Source organism: Falco punctatus (assembly GCF_963210335.1).
Source record: "Falco punctatus genome assembly, chromosome: 8".
Taxonomy (NCBI): domain Eukaryota; kingdom Metazoa; phylum Chordata; class Aves; order Falconiformes; family Falconidae; genus Falco; species Falco punctatus.
The window spans coordinates 52,528,240-52,546,386 of NC_137588.1; the positions used below are offsets into that span (position 1 = coordinate 52,528,240).

Genomic DNA, 18,147 nt, shown 5'->3' on the forward strand with positions numbered 1-18,147 from the left:
AAGACTGATTTTGGAAGCCCTGTGGGTCAGCCACTGCCGAGCACAGCGGTGCAAGTGCCGAAATGCAAGCTGCAGCTCTGAGCCTGGGAAGGTTACAGAGACCCAGCCAGCATCTGCTGCCAGGGATAACCACAGGAAGGAGAACAGATTGAATTACCGAGTACGGGACACTACAGGAACCCTGTGAAGTTATTTATAAGACCTTAGCGTTTCTTCCAATCCCCTGAACAAATGCAGACAGACGCTGGAAAGGGCTGTACTTCACGCCACATCTTGGATTTCTGGCATGGAGATCTCCATCGTGGGGAAGGTTGTTTTGAGCGGCTGAGTCCAGCCCTCCTGGGGCAGCTCACCTGCTGGATGTTTTAGTAACGTGGGGTTTACGCTAACCCGAACACCCACTCTGAACCTCCTCTGTGTCCAGGTTTGATCCGGGAGGTGGAGCTGGCTTGAGTGGCGGCAGAGAAGTGGAGGGTGAAGACATCTCCCTTGGGTATCCCACTCCTATCACGCATGGAGAGGAAGAGGTAGAGGTAACAACAGTGATGCAATCTGAAATTCAGTGTTGTAAATATCTCATACCGAATTATCAGAGACCACGTACGGGTTTCTAGTTCTTCATTCTTACTTGTAATAGTCCTCTAAAATAAGGCGGTTTGCAGTGTTTCACAAATGAGGAAAAAAATGATATAAGCTTTAGGATATGGTAATGTAGCAGAATGACTCAACTGACTGGACTGGTAATTAGTGGGTATTACCTATTCAGGAAGGGTGGAGTAAGGAGAGGAAGAAGCAGCAGCTTTAAATACTGTACACTCAAATGGCTACCGAGTGCGTATGGATGAGTGTGATAACAAAGCTCAGGAAACAGAACTAATGGCCCCCAGAAAACAGATGGGCTATTTTTCAGGCACCCTTGTAATGAAAAGATAAACTGCTGGAGACATACTGGGCAATCGGAGTTTCTGAAAATTACTTCTAGAAGGGCCTTCTAATGCGGTACCTTGGATATGTTACTTTGAGCCATTTTACAGTGTCTAGAGACAAAAGTCAGTGTCCTGGAAGTGGGTGGTTATAGACAGAGAGTCTGGACTGTGCACGTTACCCACATAAAAACATACATATTTTTTCCATTTCTATCCCTGCTTTAGAAACATAAAACTAGAAGGAAAAATAGGATACACTTGACTAGAAATAAGCAAATGAAAAAGAAGAATGTATATTTCTAAGATGCTAGACAAAGGAAATACAAAATTATTCTAAAACTACAACATGAGGTAGTCCTTGGCTATATAGCCAGGAGGTTCAACAGTGATACGAAGGTAGCAATTAAAAAAATAAATCTAATGCATATGGGAAGAATAAATAGTTGCTATAAACTTGATGTAAGAGAATATAATCTCGATAAGGAAAGCTTATAAAAGACATGGCTAACAAAGATGAGGATGGTACAAGAGAAATTTTAATCTATTAGGAAGAAAAGCAGTGCCCAAAACATGGTGGGGGCCTGTTGCAGACCATAAAAGTAGTGGTGTTTGGTATTTCTCAAGTTAAAGCAAGTGGTATGATGAAATTGCCATTATTAGCAACCAGGCGGGACACTTAATGGGACGGAAAATAAGCCCAGATATTTCACCTAAAACAGCCAGCAGGGTCACCCATTTGCCTTTAATGTACGCTGGATACAGTGACAGGACAGTGGAGCAACAGAGAGGAAACCCCAGGTAAACACAGGCTGGTTAATCTGACATCTGGGCTAGGAATCTGAAAACAGGATCAGAAATCCATTAATAAAGAATTGAAGGCAAACATGCAATTAAAATCTATTAAAAACAGACCTTGTCATTCAACCAGGCTTAGTAAGTCTAATTATAAAGACGCATTACCTGGCATGGCACCCTGCAGTATACGTAGTATTTGCAGATAACTATCTACAAGATAAAATAAATGATACACTCGTGGATGAAGCTTGTCCCCCTGACAGATCTGTTTGCCACTGTCCTTCAAACAGCCATGTGTCCTGAGGGATTCTGCTCAAATCCCTGCTAGCCCGCATACTAGTTGACACTTTTGTCAGAGACTGAAAAGCAAATCTAAAGTCACCCCTGAAAGCGCTGGTAAGCACCAGCAGGGTGGGACAACACTGGGAAGCAGACACAGCTCAGCAAGCGGGACCTCATGGTGCATTTAGCTGCGTTAGCACAAGGGAGAAAACGTCCCCTGCAGCCACAGGACAGGGGAGCCCGTGTCCCAGAAACAGCCCCGGGGAGGTGTAAAACTCTGCTCATCTGCTGCCAAAAGGGTTAAGACAATCTTGGAGGGGATAAACAATGAAGTAAGAGTGGGACGCCTTCTGTAGAGAGCAGAAGGGAAATAAATCTGTCAGTTCTCGTATCCCTTCCTAAATGTCAAAAAATGGAAGGGCTGCGACACAAACATTATGGAAGTCCTGGAAAGTTCTTTGTAGGGAGAGACTGAAAGCAGCCCTGTCTGTCAGCTTCTGGAGACCAGCAGGCCCCTTGGTTACTGTGCAAACATGTTCAGGGAGAACAGCCCAGGTACTAACAGGGTTTTTATTCGGCAGGCAGAGTAAGAAGGAACAAAAGCTGGGAGCTGAGGACAGACACCTCAAAGTGGAAAAAAGGCACATGCTAGTTACAATAAAGGTGAGTAATTGTTGGAACAAATTAGTAAGGAACGTAGTAGTTTAAGAGCACTTATATTTAAAAGATTATGTTTCATAAAACATTTTGTTCCTACTAGAGGTTGAAGCCCAACTCGTGTGACTACACCCTGGCACCGTGGTGGAACTGTGGCCAATGACACCAGAAGGAATATACCAATTACCCTTCTGGTGGCAGCTGTAATAACTAGTTTAGACATTAAAAACATCTTTTAAAAATAAAAAGCAAAATATATGCAATCATTCAGGATTTGGACAATGCAAAAGGACTTCTTTCAGGCAATTAATTGGAATTTTACCTAGAGGAGAACTTGCTGTAATGGCTGATAAACCAGAAACCTCTGCAATGTGTTATCTGAAAGAGTGGCACCTCGAGTAGGTACGACCTATAGATTTAAGTCCTCAGTGACCGTGTGCCCAGTTTCCTGTGACACTAACCTGCCTTTCACACAAGACAATGAAATTACAAACCCAAGTGTGGAAAGCAAACGAGCTGCAATCCTTCAGCTTCATTTGTTCTTCCCTTCGTTTAAAAGCTACAGGTACAGATCAGGCATCCAGCAGGGAAGTTGCACTTGCTGTTGTGTTTGCACAGCCGGTAGTAATTTCAGAAGTTTTGTCGTGCTTTTATTTTCCAGAATAAGCTAACCGGCCTCCACCCAAGGAGGCATGTGTGCAGCTCTCCAGCCCAGCCCTTGAAAGATGTGGAGCAGGAACAGAACAAAAGAAAATCTGTCACTGAACTCATTTGTATGACAAACAGCAGGTTGCTAAAAGCCCCTGCTTTTAACTTTGCACAACAGCCCTACACTTGGTAAATACCAGATACACATACAGTGAATGCATAAAGATAGCAATTAATTGGTAATAACAAAGATATATAGAAAATTTAAAGTATCCATAGTAGCTTCAAAGTGGTTCCATTTACATATGTCCCAAGGGTGTGGGCATATAATATATATATATATGTTGCAGTTGGGTGAAACCCAGGGCACAGACTGATCTGCTTCACATCCAGCGACACGGGACTAGCGCTAATGTTGGTAAATGAGAAAAAAGCCCTGACGCACTCCCTTCCCCACCCTTCCGACCCTGCGGGAAGTTAGCTACTGGAACTCGAGGGTCAGAGGACCGCCTGGCTCCAGGTGCACTGCACCGCTCCCAGGGCCACCCGCTGCTCCCAGCCTCAGTTGTCTGGGCTGCCACCTCTGCCGTCCTGTCCCAGGGCTGCAGGGGCGCGGGAGCCAGGCGTACCTGCGCGCTGCTGGGCACGAGCCCCACTTACAGCCTTCAGCCCTCTGAAGCTCTGCTCTGTAGAATCCCAGTTTTCAGGAGGTTAATAATCTCTCCTAACAGTCCGCCCAACCCCAGAAGCCTTCCCCAAATCTGAAGAACTCTCTTCTGAAAGCAGAGTGGGTTTACAGGTAATTAACGCATCTGGACCTGCACAGCCCCTTGGGGGTGAGCACACTTTTCTCCCAGCACACGCCCTGGTACCACCTGCCCTGGGAGAGCTCAGCCCTCTGCCTGGATCCTGCAGCCTCCGGCTGGCAAGCCCGTCGCTCCGAGGAGCGACATCTTTCTTTAAACCCCCCCATCGGCCCACCTACCCCTCTGCCCAAACTTGATTAGTAAAGAAAATTCAGCTTTGCACATTAGAAACTTTACTCCAGTAAAGCACAGCACAGTTACAAGCTCAGCACTTGGAGATCCTGGAGGCTGTTTGCTGTTATTTACTTAAGTGAGATTTTAATTATGCAGAAGATGCTAAAGGCTGCACAGGCCTCACTGTGAATTAGGGCTTCTCTCTTCTTTTGACAACGACATTTTAATTCCCATAGACTTAATAATACACACTCACTGCAGACTTGTTCACAAACAAATAGGTAACCAAAACTGAAAATGCAGCAGGACACAGTTAAAGAGAAATCACACACACACTCCCCGCCCCGAGCTACAGAGACAAAAATGAAAATAAAGCACCAAGAACACCTCAGCTTGAGAGACTATTCCTTTCAGGCATATTAGTGTAAAGACTGGAGCTACTTAATTTCAGTCCTTAAGCACACGAAGAAACTTCCTGAAATAAATTCAAGATGACAACCAATAGCCAACAGACAGCCACCACTAACTATTTAAGTAAATCATGTATTGAAATCTGCGTGGAGACAACTGAAAAATCTGCCTCCAATGTAAACATTTCAGCATCAATCTAAGAAACAGTAAGTAGTAATTACAAAAGATACCCCCTTCTCCAAAATCTGAATGAACTACTTCAACATCACCTATATATGTGTGTGTATAGAAATACACACATTTCACAGCCTACTATACTATGAAGATCAGTACAGTCAGCTTTAACATCACTTATTTGTTTGCAGTTATGGGTATCTGCAATATGAATGAATCTCAGACAAGCAAATTTAATTAATGTTATGGTACCATTACAAAGTGTGTATATATATAGGCACAAAATTTCCTTGCTGCCTTCAGAAAGATGAATAAAAAGTAAAACTGTGGTGTAAGGGTGGCCTGAGGTTAACTTACCAATATTGCTATAAGCAAGATTAAAAAAAAAAAAAAAATATCAAATGCTTCAAATTAATGTCCTGCAAGTACGTTATCTGTGGGTGGCTATACACACTTTTAACACCACCACCACGGGAAGGATTCAAATAAGGCAAGAACTTCACAAACCAAACCAACAGAAATACTAAGCCTTTATTACAAAGAGAAATTATTCCACAGAAGAGGCTGGCTTGCTTCCATGCATGCTGTCAGTCATATCCACCTGCTGAGTGTGGAGAAGTGCTTCTGCTAGATTCATTAATTCCCCAAGACACCATTAGGCTTTGTTCTTGGCTACAAGTGCGTGAGCATTTTGATTCAACTGAATTGCTTTCTAGAATTTTGTTACCAGCATTGAGTGGGCCAAAATAATGAACGTGACTGTTGGACAAGCCAAACACTGCAAGGGAAGAAAAAAAAAAATATTCAAAAAGTCACACAGTGGACACAGTTAACCACTAAGGGAAGTCAAATATGACCTGCTTTACATCCACGTTGTAAGTAATTTCACAAGCAGAGAAATGAATATGCTTGAGTCTTATCTTCACTTGGGGCGTGTGAAGAATGTTTGCTGGATCCTTTTATTGGTATGTGCAAGCACACGGTCACAAAGCCTAAAAGCCAGCAGAACTAGATTGAATCCATGTTATCTATTGTTGTTTGGATTTTGAACAAAATTGATGGAGTATGAACCAGTTGATGAATCCTGTTTTATCTGGAAATTTTCTGTTGACAGGCCAAAGGGGCGGAGAACCAAATTCCCGAGATCCTTCAGTTTGCCTACAACAAAAAGTAAAGATAAGGCGTTAAGTGTTAAGCGGAGGGCAGATCCCCACTGAATTATACCCAACAACAGAGTCCGGCTCTACTAATTTACTAATCTACTAATTTAAGGTAAATTCATCTACTAATTTAAGGTAAATGCTGTAGGAATCTTTGCAGTTTGTTGAATATTTAGGCTTTGAACACAAATTTTAAAAATTCCAATTGTGATGTAGTTACTGTCAGCTTTGAGGTTGAACACAGATGACCGTGCTGGTTCTGAATGGTTTGTTCAGGCAGCCCTGATGAAGCGCCCGTGGCTGCAGTCAGTCATGGTTCTATGTGGTTACAGCTACCCAGAAGCACCTCATTTCCTCAGTTATAAGCTCTTGAAGCATCCAAGTTTTTAACAGCTCACAACAAAGCACTGGTCTCCCCTGTACATAATGCTTGAATATAACTGATGCTGCCAACTTTCAATTTTTTAACATAAAAGTTTCAGTTCTGGTCATTTTTGATGCAGCTACAGCTCTATAAACAATCCGGAGTATTATAACTGGCCAGTTTCCTAGACTACCAAAAGGCACAATGAAAGCCAACGTTCAAACTACTCGTTTGTAATTATTAAAAATCCCTTTCTAGAGCTGTATATAGATACAAAGAAAAAAAAATTAATCGTTGTGACTGCATCTGCACGTGCAAACTAAGGAGTTCCATCTGAAGCATACAACTTTACAGCCTTTACATTTGGCCTGCAAACACCCTCAGCATAATATCATGGGATGTCATATCAGTAACTCACTTTCAAAACCACAGTTCTTCAGGACTCACACTACTAAGAGCTCTAAGCAGCTATTATTTAACAAGCATTGTTAAATATACACGCAGTATAACAGTTAAGAAAATCTAAAGGCTTTATTAACATATGTATTATACATGCATTCTGACTCTAGAAAATGAATCTCACTACCACCTATAAAAGGGGAAGGCCAACAAAAGGACTTTTTTAAAAAAAAAAAAACCCACCATGTTTATATAGAGGTGACAGAATAGATAAAATGCATAAAATTAAACAAGAAGCTGAGGTAACAACTTTGGTGTTGGCTAAACACAAGCTAACTGAGCTCCTGGCAAGACAAGACAAAGGAGGATGATGGTCAGTTTTTCAAGAAAAACACTATTTTCCCCCTGGCTTCAATGCAGAATTGTAGACTAATTTCCCAAAGAACAAGCAGAAGAAGTTTGGACAAGTTGAAGCCTACCCTAGGTCTGCATCCACAGGCTACACACTGCCTTTCAAATAGCCTTCTACTTTTACTAGACTCTCTAAGGCAATGGATTTTGTTTTGCTGGGAGCTTTGTGTGCACTCACGGTGGGGAGAAAGTGACGACAATAGCTGGCACACAGGAAATCCAGCTGAGCAACTGAAGTAGTCAAGACTACTGTTCAATTATAATTTTCATGCTTATTTCATTTTCCATAATTTTTAGACTTTTATAAGATACATTATCTCTAAACTACTAGTGTTACATAGCAGTTTCATCTTATGTGATCTCAATTTGCAGATATTTTTTTTTTTAAAATACTTTTTGCAGTTAATGTACGGGCTTACATTGCAGTAAATTTGGCAGTGCTGGGTTAATGGCTGGACTTGATCTTAAAGGTCTTTTCCAACCTAAATGATTCTATGGAAGTAAAACATGCAAATGCCACACCTATTCCTGCCTGCATGTGTGTGGTTTCAGCAAGCCATCTTAAGTCATGAGAAACATCTTATTCTACTCATCTTCATTTGTATTTCTATTTCTAAACTAACGGAACCTAACTGCAAAGTCATATGAATGTTTACTTAGTTTCTTTGCTTTTCCTAAGTTCTTTTGTTTGAAAACCCCGTTTCTACCCAGCACCGCAATCATCACTATTGCTATTGTATAAGTTTCCTCATTACAACGCAACAGCCAGAATTTAATTCAGGCTTTGTTGCTAAGCCATACCGAAGCAGTAAAAGTACAGAAACATAAGGAGCAAAGCCCTATGCAAGTCCTTCACAAAGAGACAAGCAGTGTTTATGCTGCACAAATGGAGGACATACAGATCAAGACATTTGCCTTGCATGACACTGCAGGTGACAGTGTTCAGAACAGAAATGATACCAAAGTCTGAACCTACCCCGTGGAGGTATGGCCCTTATCTCTTACAATCCAACAACAGCTCAAGACAGGTTAAACACCATCACCATAAACCAAAAGATGCTATTTTCACAATCACATTTCCAAAACTGAATTGGGGCAGGGGAAGCATTTTTGAACACATTCACAGAAAATACAAAAAAACCCAACAGCTGGGGGAAAATGTAAACATCTCATTCTAAGAACAACTCAATCCTGCATAAAGAAACTTAACAGCATTTCTATGGTACTCCTAAATACGCCAAAGTCATTAAGATCTTGCATCAAAGTTCTGGTTCACAACTGAGTACCTTTCCGAGATCTGTGTAATTATGTTAAAGCAAGATTGGCCTTTGGGCATCAACATGGGCCTTACCCAAGAAACAGAAGACAACCGTAGTCTACAAAAGCAGGTAGCTGGTGAGACAGAATTTTTCTTCAATTTGATTTCCCCCCCCCATGTGGATTACCAGATGAGGTGATTGAGTGATCTGACCAGAGTCATTCCAGCAAGTGGCTCAGCTAGGACAAGCTTCTTTGTACCGCTGGTGTTTTAAACTACAGCCTGTTTTAACTATTAAGTTCTTAATTTTGTACTGCATCCTAAAAGCATTTTGGTTATAAAACCATGAAGTTGTTCATAGCATCTCTATGACTGGGATGAACAGTTGCTATTGTACTTCTAGACAAACATTTGGTCGCTGCTTAGCTTCAGGTTTGGGGTGAGAAGTGTCTTTTTCTACTGGTGAAAGAATCCTGGCACAGCCAGAGTCAGTTGTAAGCAGTTCACAAGTTCTCCAGGCACTGCAGCTGGCTCAGGAGCAGGCAGACGACTTTGCCTGTCTCAGGAAACTGTGAAAGGTCTTTTCTAACCAGAGTTAGTACGACAGCTCTTTTCCGGTCATGCTAGAGCCAACAAACACAGAACAACTGCCCTGGTATTCCTGCTTGTAGCTAGGCCAGCTCTTTGGGAGAAGCCGAAGACCGTATGATATTTTTATTCTTCATCTCACTGTGACTGAATAATTCAAACAATACAGTCACAGGTCACCTTCCTGTTCATTCACTTAAACCCACATACAGCAATGCCTTTTGGTGCAGGCACATTTAATAAATTGTTAATGAAGCAGAAGAAAGCCTTGCCTTTTCCGGGAACTCAGGCCCAAAGCACTGCTCCTGCTGTCTTGGCGCACATAAACCCATCATTGTAGGAAAGCGCTATTTCCTCCTCTCCCACTCTCCTTTCATCCCTAAATTAAGATACGCAGTTAAGTCCAACCTCCCCCTCCCTGCAAAGAAAAGCTCTCTTAAAACAGAGACTGTGCTTGAAGGAAGGAAGAAGGCATGTGGAGCTCTGACTCAGCTGCAAAGAGCTCTCAGCAATCAAACACTCACTTGTCCCCGAGCAGGGTCATATTCTCCTCTCTGAGACTGTGTTTTCATAGATCTTGCTCTTTATATTTCAGAAAGCCCATGTCTACTTTCCACCTGGAATTCCAGCATGTTAAAATTTCTTCAGCAAAGCAATATTCTGAGGTTTAAAAAACCCTAACTGGTAAAAATCAATTCGGGGCTCAGAAGTCTGTGATTCAATCAATTACTGACCTAAACTGCAATTTAACACCCTTTTGCAAAAGGCAGATGCAAGAAAAGATTTCTCACAATTACACTAAGATGTAACAGCCAAAATTAATTGCTGTTCAGTCTATCTGGCAATATTTCTAGTGCCGCTACTAGTGTTAATGTGGTGCCTGGAAGTTAAAAAGCTAGATATTGTTTGTGTTAAGAAATTTTTTTTGGATAAAAGACAAATTTCCTGATGAGGTCTCACCTCACCTTTGTGTAACTTTCTGTATTACCAACACTATATTTTAAGCAATTAAAAGAGCAAGGGCAAATCTATTCCCTAAATGGTGAGGACAGAACTAAAAGTTAATTGTATATTAGCTCTGGTTTGAATTATTTAAAGTGACCTCCCTCTATACAGTATTGTGGTTTAGCAGCTTAGTTGCAAACACAATATATGCTTCAGTAGGAAAAAAAACCCCAAACAAAACGGGGAACTAATTCTTTAGACACTAAGCCAAATAAATATCTTTGCTGATTAAGCCAAATAAATATCTTTGCTGGTGTCAAGTAGCTGGAAAAATCTCTTATATATATATGTATATATGTATATACATATATATATGTGTGTGTGTGTGTGTATATATATATATATATATATATATATACACAGAAAGGCCCAGGTGATAGGCTTTGACAGGCCTTCTCATTAATCACATCGATAATCAGGTACATTTCACTGTTTTTTGGAATACGCTCATTTATAACTTAAGCTGGGAGTCCCAATAGTTTTTCATTAGATTTGATGAACCCTGTCTGTATAAGATGGGTTACACAGATTGGCATATGTTCCATCCCATTTTTTAATATCCAATATACTTGGCTCCCCCCAGCCATGCAGAAAACTGTATTTGTGGTCACAGCCTCCAAGCTGCTAAACCTTGCTAAAACCAGTCCAAATGTCCCCTCTTCTCACACCCCTCTCCCCAAAGAAACTGGTCCCAGTTATCACAGTCATTACAGTTTCTCTGGACAAGACTAGCTTGTTGCACAGTAGCTGGAAGTCTTTGGCTTTAAAGTCAGAAGAGAAATAAAAAAAGAGCTGAAAATGGTCAGCATATGTTCAGATCCTGCACAGTTACTAAGGCAGAGAGCAGTCACGTTATGAAAGCTCAAAAGGGAAGAGCCACACAGATTTAAAAGCTGCTTTGAAAGGGTGCTGTAAGTTAAGCTTTCTTTAATGTGAAACTCAGAGGTTAGTTTGTACTGAGCAAACTCCAGGGGTGAGTGGCAGTGCTCACCTGCAAAGGCTGGATGGAAAATATGAAAATAATTTAAATACAAATGTCAGCTTTGGAAAAGTTAGACCCTTGCAGAACACAGCAGAAATGGACTTGGTTTGGCAACAAAAATTGCTTTTTTTGGTGCCATCAACTTCATCAACCACACGCACTACCACTTGCACTCAAGAACTCATAGTTAGGTAGTCTGGAAGAAAAACCCAGCCGAGAATGCATACTCTGATTTATTTACACACAATCACTTAAGAAGTGCTTTCAGCTTCTGACAAACTATGTGGTAATGAGCTGCAGCCCTGGAAAGCAGGAAGCACACTTGGGGAAGGAGGAAGATGCACTCCATTTATTTTGGTTTGTTTGTACACAGCTCCAGTTTTCATGACAGTGTTAGTTAGTTGGATATACCAGGACTTAGTTTTAGTTGACAGAACAAAAGCCTAGGAAAATGATGCTACTGGCTGATTCACTGACTAAAATAAGAATTAAATTCAATATCCAAACTTAAAAGGAGCCAAAGCATGAACTGTGACATTCTTTCTAAAGATTTTTGTTGGTGATTAATTAAAAGTTTAGTGTCAGTTCTCCTGGACCGGGCCTAGCCTGGAACTACTATAAGGCATCTGACTTGCTCTCCTGGAACCAAAAAAATCTGGGATACAACACAGACACCTGAGCTGTCTCCCCTGTGAGAAGGCAAGAATGAATCCTTGCACACCTGGCACTGTTTAACCAGTAGTCAGATAATCTCCTCACCGATTACCACAAGCAACTGTCTATTCTGACACAGTACTCATTTGGCAAATAGCATTAACAAAATTCTTGAAAAAGAAAAGCTGAAAGAGCTTAGAACAAACACACTGTGCAACAAAAACAACCCAAAGAAATCTCTTAACCACTGTACTATATGAAGTTTATCTTTTTCCACTCCTTCCAGAACTCGTGTCTAATCCCCCTTCTTCAATTGTAAGGTTGGTTTTTTTTTCTTGACTTTAGACAGAACAGCAGCATTTTGTAAACCTGGGAAGTATTTCCTTCCCGGGCCTCCACAGTTATTTCCATGACTTCACTGCTATCTTCTCTTACCGACAAGATACAGAGAATTTTACAGCACTTTAAAAATTAGTCTGGTAACTGCCCACATTCCTAACTTAATTTCAAGTGTTCTATTAAGGGATTGCATTATAGAAAAAATGCTCAGTTTATGTTTGACTAGTGATCACAAGCAGTGGTAAGAATAAAATACCACCTGCCCAACTGACACCATATCATTTTAATGATACATGTGACAATTTATTTGAACCCTGTCACATGCAAAGGTTGTGGATAAACATTGAGTTATATGCTGTAGTACCCTACTCTTAGTCTGGTTCTCCTGGATGTTTACACCAGTAACATCGGTGTATCTCCTTTCATGTATGTAACATCATTGAGAAGGGATTCCTTTCTCAAGAATCACAGCCTGCACAAAAAGACCATTAAAATTCTGAAATCCTAACTGCCATTGGATTAACACTTCTTTTTAAAAAGATCACATCTAGTCTGAAAGCTAGGCAAAACTTAGCAGTATAGAACTAGGTTTGTCATGACAGTTTATAAAACTGGATGTACTGTTTCAGTATAGTCCCTTGTGATTTGTTAGGCCCTTCAGACAGAGGTAACAATGGCGTAAATGGAGAGTTCAAAACAGATCAGGAATTGTTTTCATATTAGTGTGTATTGAAACTCATCCCATGTCCTACAAATGGGCATGATCTTTCTGGAGATTTTCTGCATTTGTCATTTATTTATAGCACTATCACACTTAACCTTCTTTATTCATGGCTTGTTCTAAGTACAATGGTGGAAACAGAATCTGATGATAGAAAGCTCTAGAAAGACTCACTGCAACTTTACTGTGTCAAAACAGATGCAAAACAAGAGCAAATCAGACTCCCTGCACAGTAAGGGGAGGGGGGGAAACAAAACACCAGTTTCAGCATAAGCCCTTGAAACAGTTTGTTCTTCCCAAATATTTTAAGAATTAGTGTTACAGTATGCAAGAAACTGTTTATTTAACCTGATACTCTACTGAACAGTGAAACAGTCCTCCCCCTTCCTAACCCAAACCCTCTAAGCCTACTCATCTTGAAATAGCATTTCACCTACTACTTGTAACACCTAGAATGAGTAAACAGGTAACTACTGAAAGCTATTTCTGAAACAGGTTAGGTACAGTTAGTTTCTCTATCTTACACTGTCCTTTGTCCTTGCTCTTCTGTGTGGATTTTCTAAATATTACAAATGAAAAGATTATATAAAAATAAAAACTCATTTTAAAAAGCACCAGAATGTCAGATTGGCTTATGTAGTGTCTGAACCTACAAGAATTAACAGCAATTACTGTCTCCCGTTAGCTAGGAGACAGCAGAAAATGCTGACAGCAGTCTTTCTGAGCAGGAGGTTCCCCCAAAACTGTTAATTTAACTGCAGCGCTGAGTGGTACAAGGAAGTGCTTTATACTTGGTATCACACATTAAAACTGATCTTGCTTGGGCAATTTTATTTAACTAGCTATCCTTTTGAACTACTTCAATCCAGTTAAGATATTATCCAAGCAATATCATACAACATGATGATGGGGGCACATACATTCAACTGAGTTACACTAATTAAATTCTCTTCTACAAACAAGTGGAGTCAATAGTATCCTTTGGTGCAGAATTGTAAAAAGTCAAGAGACAGCGAGCCACACAGGAAATCTAATTCCACTCCTAGAAAGGCCAGATGCTTGTTTGTAACACTAGGTAGGCCTAATTCAGCCTCCAAACAAACAGAACTGAAATACTATATAAATCAAGGTAAATATGAGTTGGAAGTGCTACAAGAAGAACCAAATTTGTTTCTTCAGACACAAGATCAAACATGCTCAGCTACTACAGCTGGCTGACTTTTTACATAAAGGTGTAGTGAAAACCCTGTTTTATCCCTTTCATGGGAATGTCTCCTTTGAAGGTTTACTCAAAGAAAAAGGGCAGAGCAACTGGTTTGTTACAACCATTTCCCCCTGCTTTTACATGCATCGGTATTAAATTGTTTTAGAAGGTCTTGAGTATTCTTTCTTTAAATGTAACCAATAGCCTTTTCTGTATGGGAGAAGTATTTGGCTAGAACTTGGCTGTAGGTGAAACCAAGCAATAGAAAACTACAAAGAAATCGGGAGTTTTGTTGTTTTGTTTAACACAAGTATCTCTAAGATTTACCTTCTTCAAATTTTATACAAGAGATTCTACTCATGCATTTTTATTTTTCCAGTAGACTATGAAGATTATTATGCAAGTTACAGGTACATGCTACTTACCTAACATTTCTTTCTTTAATTTTTCATTCCGCTCTTCAATTTGTCTAGGTAGTCGCTGTTGAGAGAGATAAAAACTGGGATCAGACCCAAGCTTTCAATAATACTGTAGGTTAAGCGAATGGGTTTTTCATACACATACCCAGCATGCACTGTTTATGGCTTAAAAGGAATCCCTTACCTCAAACCACATTTTCATCTTATTCTGAAAATCTGTAACGCATCCTATGACATCACTTTACCTAAGCCATAAGTCGTAACTTTTCAGTGCAGGTTTCATACAGGCATGCGTTTATACTGCTGAAAACCAGATCCGATCTGTTTGCTTGAAATTTTAACTGAAATGCATGTGGAAATTTAGACTTACAATGAAAGCATATTTGAGCCCTGCTTCCTCTGCTGCATGCATTAAGCTTGGTAAGAGAGGCTAGAGAACTAAGCAAGCACGGCATTTGACTTCTGAACAAACACAGGTGTAGTAAGGGAAATATCCATAAAGTCAGTTCTCAGTGGCATCACACTTCAGGGAAAGCTGCACCGTGAAAACATGATATTTTATCAGAAGATCACCGATTTAACCGTCTATGAACTTCAGGACATAGTTTAATGAGCAGCATCTTACTACACAATGTATGGCATAGTTCTAAGGAGGAGAGCACATTACAAATGAGGGCCTTGATTTGGCAGTTCATCATGGGGAGGGAGCTCCAATAGTTCATCCTGAGCAAGGTACTAGTCCAAGTAACAGTTCATTAACGTGCTTTCTTCCCTTCTCAGAACTGGCACCAGCGTTAAAATCTGTTGCACCATCACAAACTTCTCACATGTTTCTTAGGAGGATTACCTAACTGCATGGTCTATGCATTCCTAACTATTTGAGATTCTCATTTATGCCTAGGACAGCTGTGACTCATCTGCCATCCTTACACAGTAGGTGTTTTCCTATATGACTGCAATGATCACTTTTAATTAGAACTTTATATTCACCACAACTAAATTTACCATTATTTCATTTAAATTTTCTATTTTCTATAATTAGTCAAATGTAATATTAAACGAAAATCTATTATGAATGACAGTCCCTTTTTATACATTTTTCAGATTTTTCAGAAGTACTATTTCAAGCTTTTCTACTATGCTTATTACTGTATAATTCTGGCAGTGCAGCATGCAATTATATGTACAACTATGTTGTCTCTTCTTGTGGAGGTCATAGCAAGTAAGACAGATCTGCTGTAATGGTGCTATCAGTAAATTAATTACAGTTGCAGGGTATGGTAACAGGTGTGGAATTCACTCCTAATATGCTTCCCTTGTGATAACTGGCTTCTCAACATAGTTAAAGAATTCATTTCCTAATCTTGTTCCTTCCTGTCATTTACAGCTCCAGTCATCGTGGATGGGTTTATCATCCTGGTATCATTGCCAGAGTGAAATAAGATGTTCACCCCAAGAAAAAGCCCGCTGGTGAGGCTGCCTGGCTATTCCTCTCCTCTTCAGTGCTGGAAACGCTGGTGAACACAGGCAAACCCTGTCACTATAGAAAATGAACTGTAAAGAGAAGCGGTATACCCCAGAAAAAAATGGTAAAATAAAAAAAACAAAACAGAAAAATGAGTACTAAGAAACAGAATAGATACACATGGATGGCTAAACCTGAAACCAGCCCAGGCCCAGCATCACCGCCAGCGAGCCAGATCTAATTAGCCTGGTCAGACCTCAGCTGACTCCTGCTGACCCAGAGGGGCTTATTAAGTTGGGTGCAGATCTGGACCTAAGCTGCCTGCATGAAAACATATATGGATATCCCCAGGCCCTAAATTCAGTTAGCATCGTGATGTGAGATTTGCTGAATCCTGGATGAGTTTGGCATATATAGACTGTTTCTCCCATTTGGACATACGGCTTTAGCAAGAATTGAAGACACAAATCCTTAATCTGAAATACATACTCCACGTTTTCTGTCTGAATTCTACTATTCAAGACTCAGTGTTTGCCACTCCAGAAAAGTATTTGCAAGGTTACTTATCTACAGAAAGGTGTCTGTAAGGACTGCTGTTTATCTGGTGTCTATGATACTTATCTCAAAGTACAGCTCCTTTTGGTAAAAAAGTTTATCCAGCCGGCCAATCCCTAAAAACTGTGCTGAAGCTAAAATTCACACAACGCTATTACACACCTGCTAAAAAACCAAACCTATACACTGATACCATATAATTAAACACTTTCTGGGAAAGCATCAATAGGGATTATTTGACCATAAAACATAATGATTTCAAACTGTTTAATTTGGCATTGAAGATGTCAGAAGTAACTCAAGTGTGTGACGCTTGGATTTAAATCAAAACACTAGTACTGTACTGAAATATAAACAATACTGAAATTTTAGAGGAGTTACTAAATCAGAAATCAAAGAAAACAACTACTGTGTACTTAATATTTTTAACCTGCCATTTAACAACATCATGACATTCTGTAAAGCAGTATATGAAATATTTTCTATGTACAGGAAGGAGAAAAATTTGCTCTAATAGTGAATGATGCTAATACTCAGATTCTCTTGACGTATCATTTTCATTACCAGTAAGAGGGGAAAAATGCTGTGATATTTCTGCAAAGAGCAATGCCCTTTACCTTACAAAAACCCAAAGCTTCTTAGTCTCCTATATATATAATAACCACATATGTGGAGTCAACATTACAGCTGGAACTGGTTTATATTATGAAATTTAGGTATTTATCGTGAATATTTTAAAAAGGGTAAAACAACAATTTTTCAAGAGGGGAGTTTTAAGCTTCAGTTTCAAAAGGTTGCTTCTACCCTGAAACTTGAGAAAGAACAGGACCAACTCAGGGCAGAATGTCCTAAATCCCACTGCAGTGTAAATTAAGGGCATTTTGTACAAAGTGTTCTGTACCACATGTGAGCCTAAAGCCTCTACCTAGTAAAATGAGGTCAAGGAGCAGAAGGTATATGTGATTGTCAACCTCTGTACTTCCCAGCCACAAAAACGAAATATAAATTACTCATCATTCTAAAACATTCCTGAAAGATGGCCAGGAAGATCAGCAGCACTGTTTATGACTCTTTGCTAGTCCAAATCTCTACCGGTTACTGAGCAAGGACTCTTTTGTGAGATTAGAGGCATATTCACTGAATGAAAATTGTCTTTTTTTGCAAGTGGTATAAAGGACAGTAGCTGTACTTTCACAGAGTTCCAATCCGCCAAAATATATGTATTTTAAACTCCTTACATTTCATACCAACTACTGAGAGCCTCCCCAGGTCTTAATCTGTGGAGTCCTGACCGGGTGGTTTGGTGGTTCCTAACAATCCATCTGATCTTCACAGTTGTTATTAGCATGATGAGCTGCTAAAATGCACTCCTTTAATTTTATTGTTTATTTATTTATATATTTATTATTATTATTATAGTTAATTTAATTAACTATTTTACAAAGCAACCGGCTAGATTACATTAGGTCTCACTCTGGAGCTAGTCTAACGCTAACAGACTACAAGCTGCAGAAAATAAACCCCATCGTTTTCTTTAGAAATGTCAGCAGACTCCTTTGGCTGAATTCCTGGATCAAATAAGCTATAGTCTCAGCTAGGAGACTATAAACAAGGCCAACACAAGTACTCTTTTCTAGACTGCGATGGACCCATCACATTCACTATCCATGCAGTAATGATGTTTGACAAGCTTGTCATTTATTAAGCCGTTGCCAAGAGCTAGGTGATGAAGTGCTCTCCTGTTCTCAAC

The 18,147-nt window shown here is 40.0% G+C and overlaps 2 protein-coding genes and 1 long non-coding RNA gene across 13 annotated transcripts in view; 2 read left to right on the forward strand and 1 right to left on the reverse strand.

The window, feature by feature from the left end:
* PWWP2A (PWWP domain containing 2A) overlaps positions 1-5,676 on the forward strand; it is a 43,927-nt gene extending 38,251 nt beyond the window's left edge. For 3 of the 10 annotated variants that reach the window (XM_080398063.1, XM_080398073.1, XM_080398065.1), the window contains 2 exons: positions 425-533; positions 2,585-5,676. Coding sequence is in view for 5 of the 10 variants with exons in the window: in XM_080398065.1 (XP_080254191.1) it covers positions 425-453 (29 nt within the window). In the remaining 5 variants the exon portion in view is untranslated. The remainder of the gene's footprint in view (positions 1-424; positions 534-2,584) is intronic. The other 7 variants (XM_080398070.1, XM_080398066.1, XM_080398069.1 and 4 more) reach the window with 6 other exon arrangements.
* Positions 5,385-18,147, reverse strand: part of TTC1 (tetratricopeptide repeat domain 1) — a 34,097-nt gene continuing 21,334 nt past the window's right edge. For both annotated transcript variants that reach the window (XM_080398110.1, XM_080398111.1), the window contains exons 7-8: positions 14,384-14,438; positions 5,385-6,031 (exon numbers count right to left, since the gene is read on the reverse strand). In XM_080398110.1, coding sequence (XP_080254236.1) covers positions 5,898-6,031; positions 14,384-14,438 — 189 coding nt within the window. In that variant the 3' untranslated portion in view covers positions 5,385-5,897. The remainder of the gene's footprint in view (positions 6,032-14,383; positions 14,439-18,147) is intronic.
* Positions 6,013-17,943, forward strand: LOC308068105. Its single transcript, XR_013929861.1, has 2 exons — positions 6,013-6,145; positions 15,765-17,943. It is a non-coding gene; the product is annotated as an uncharacterized lncRNA (long non-coding RNA).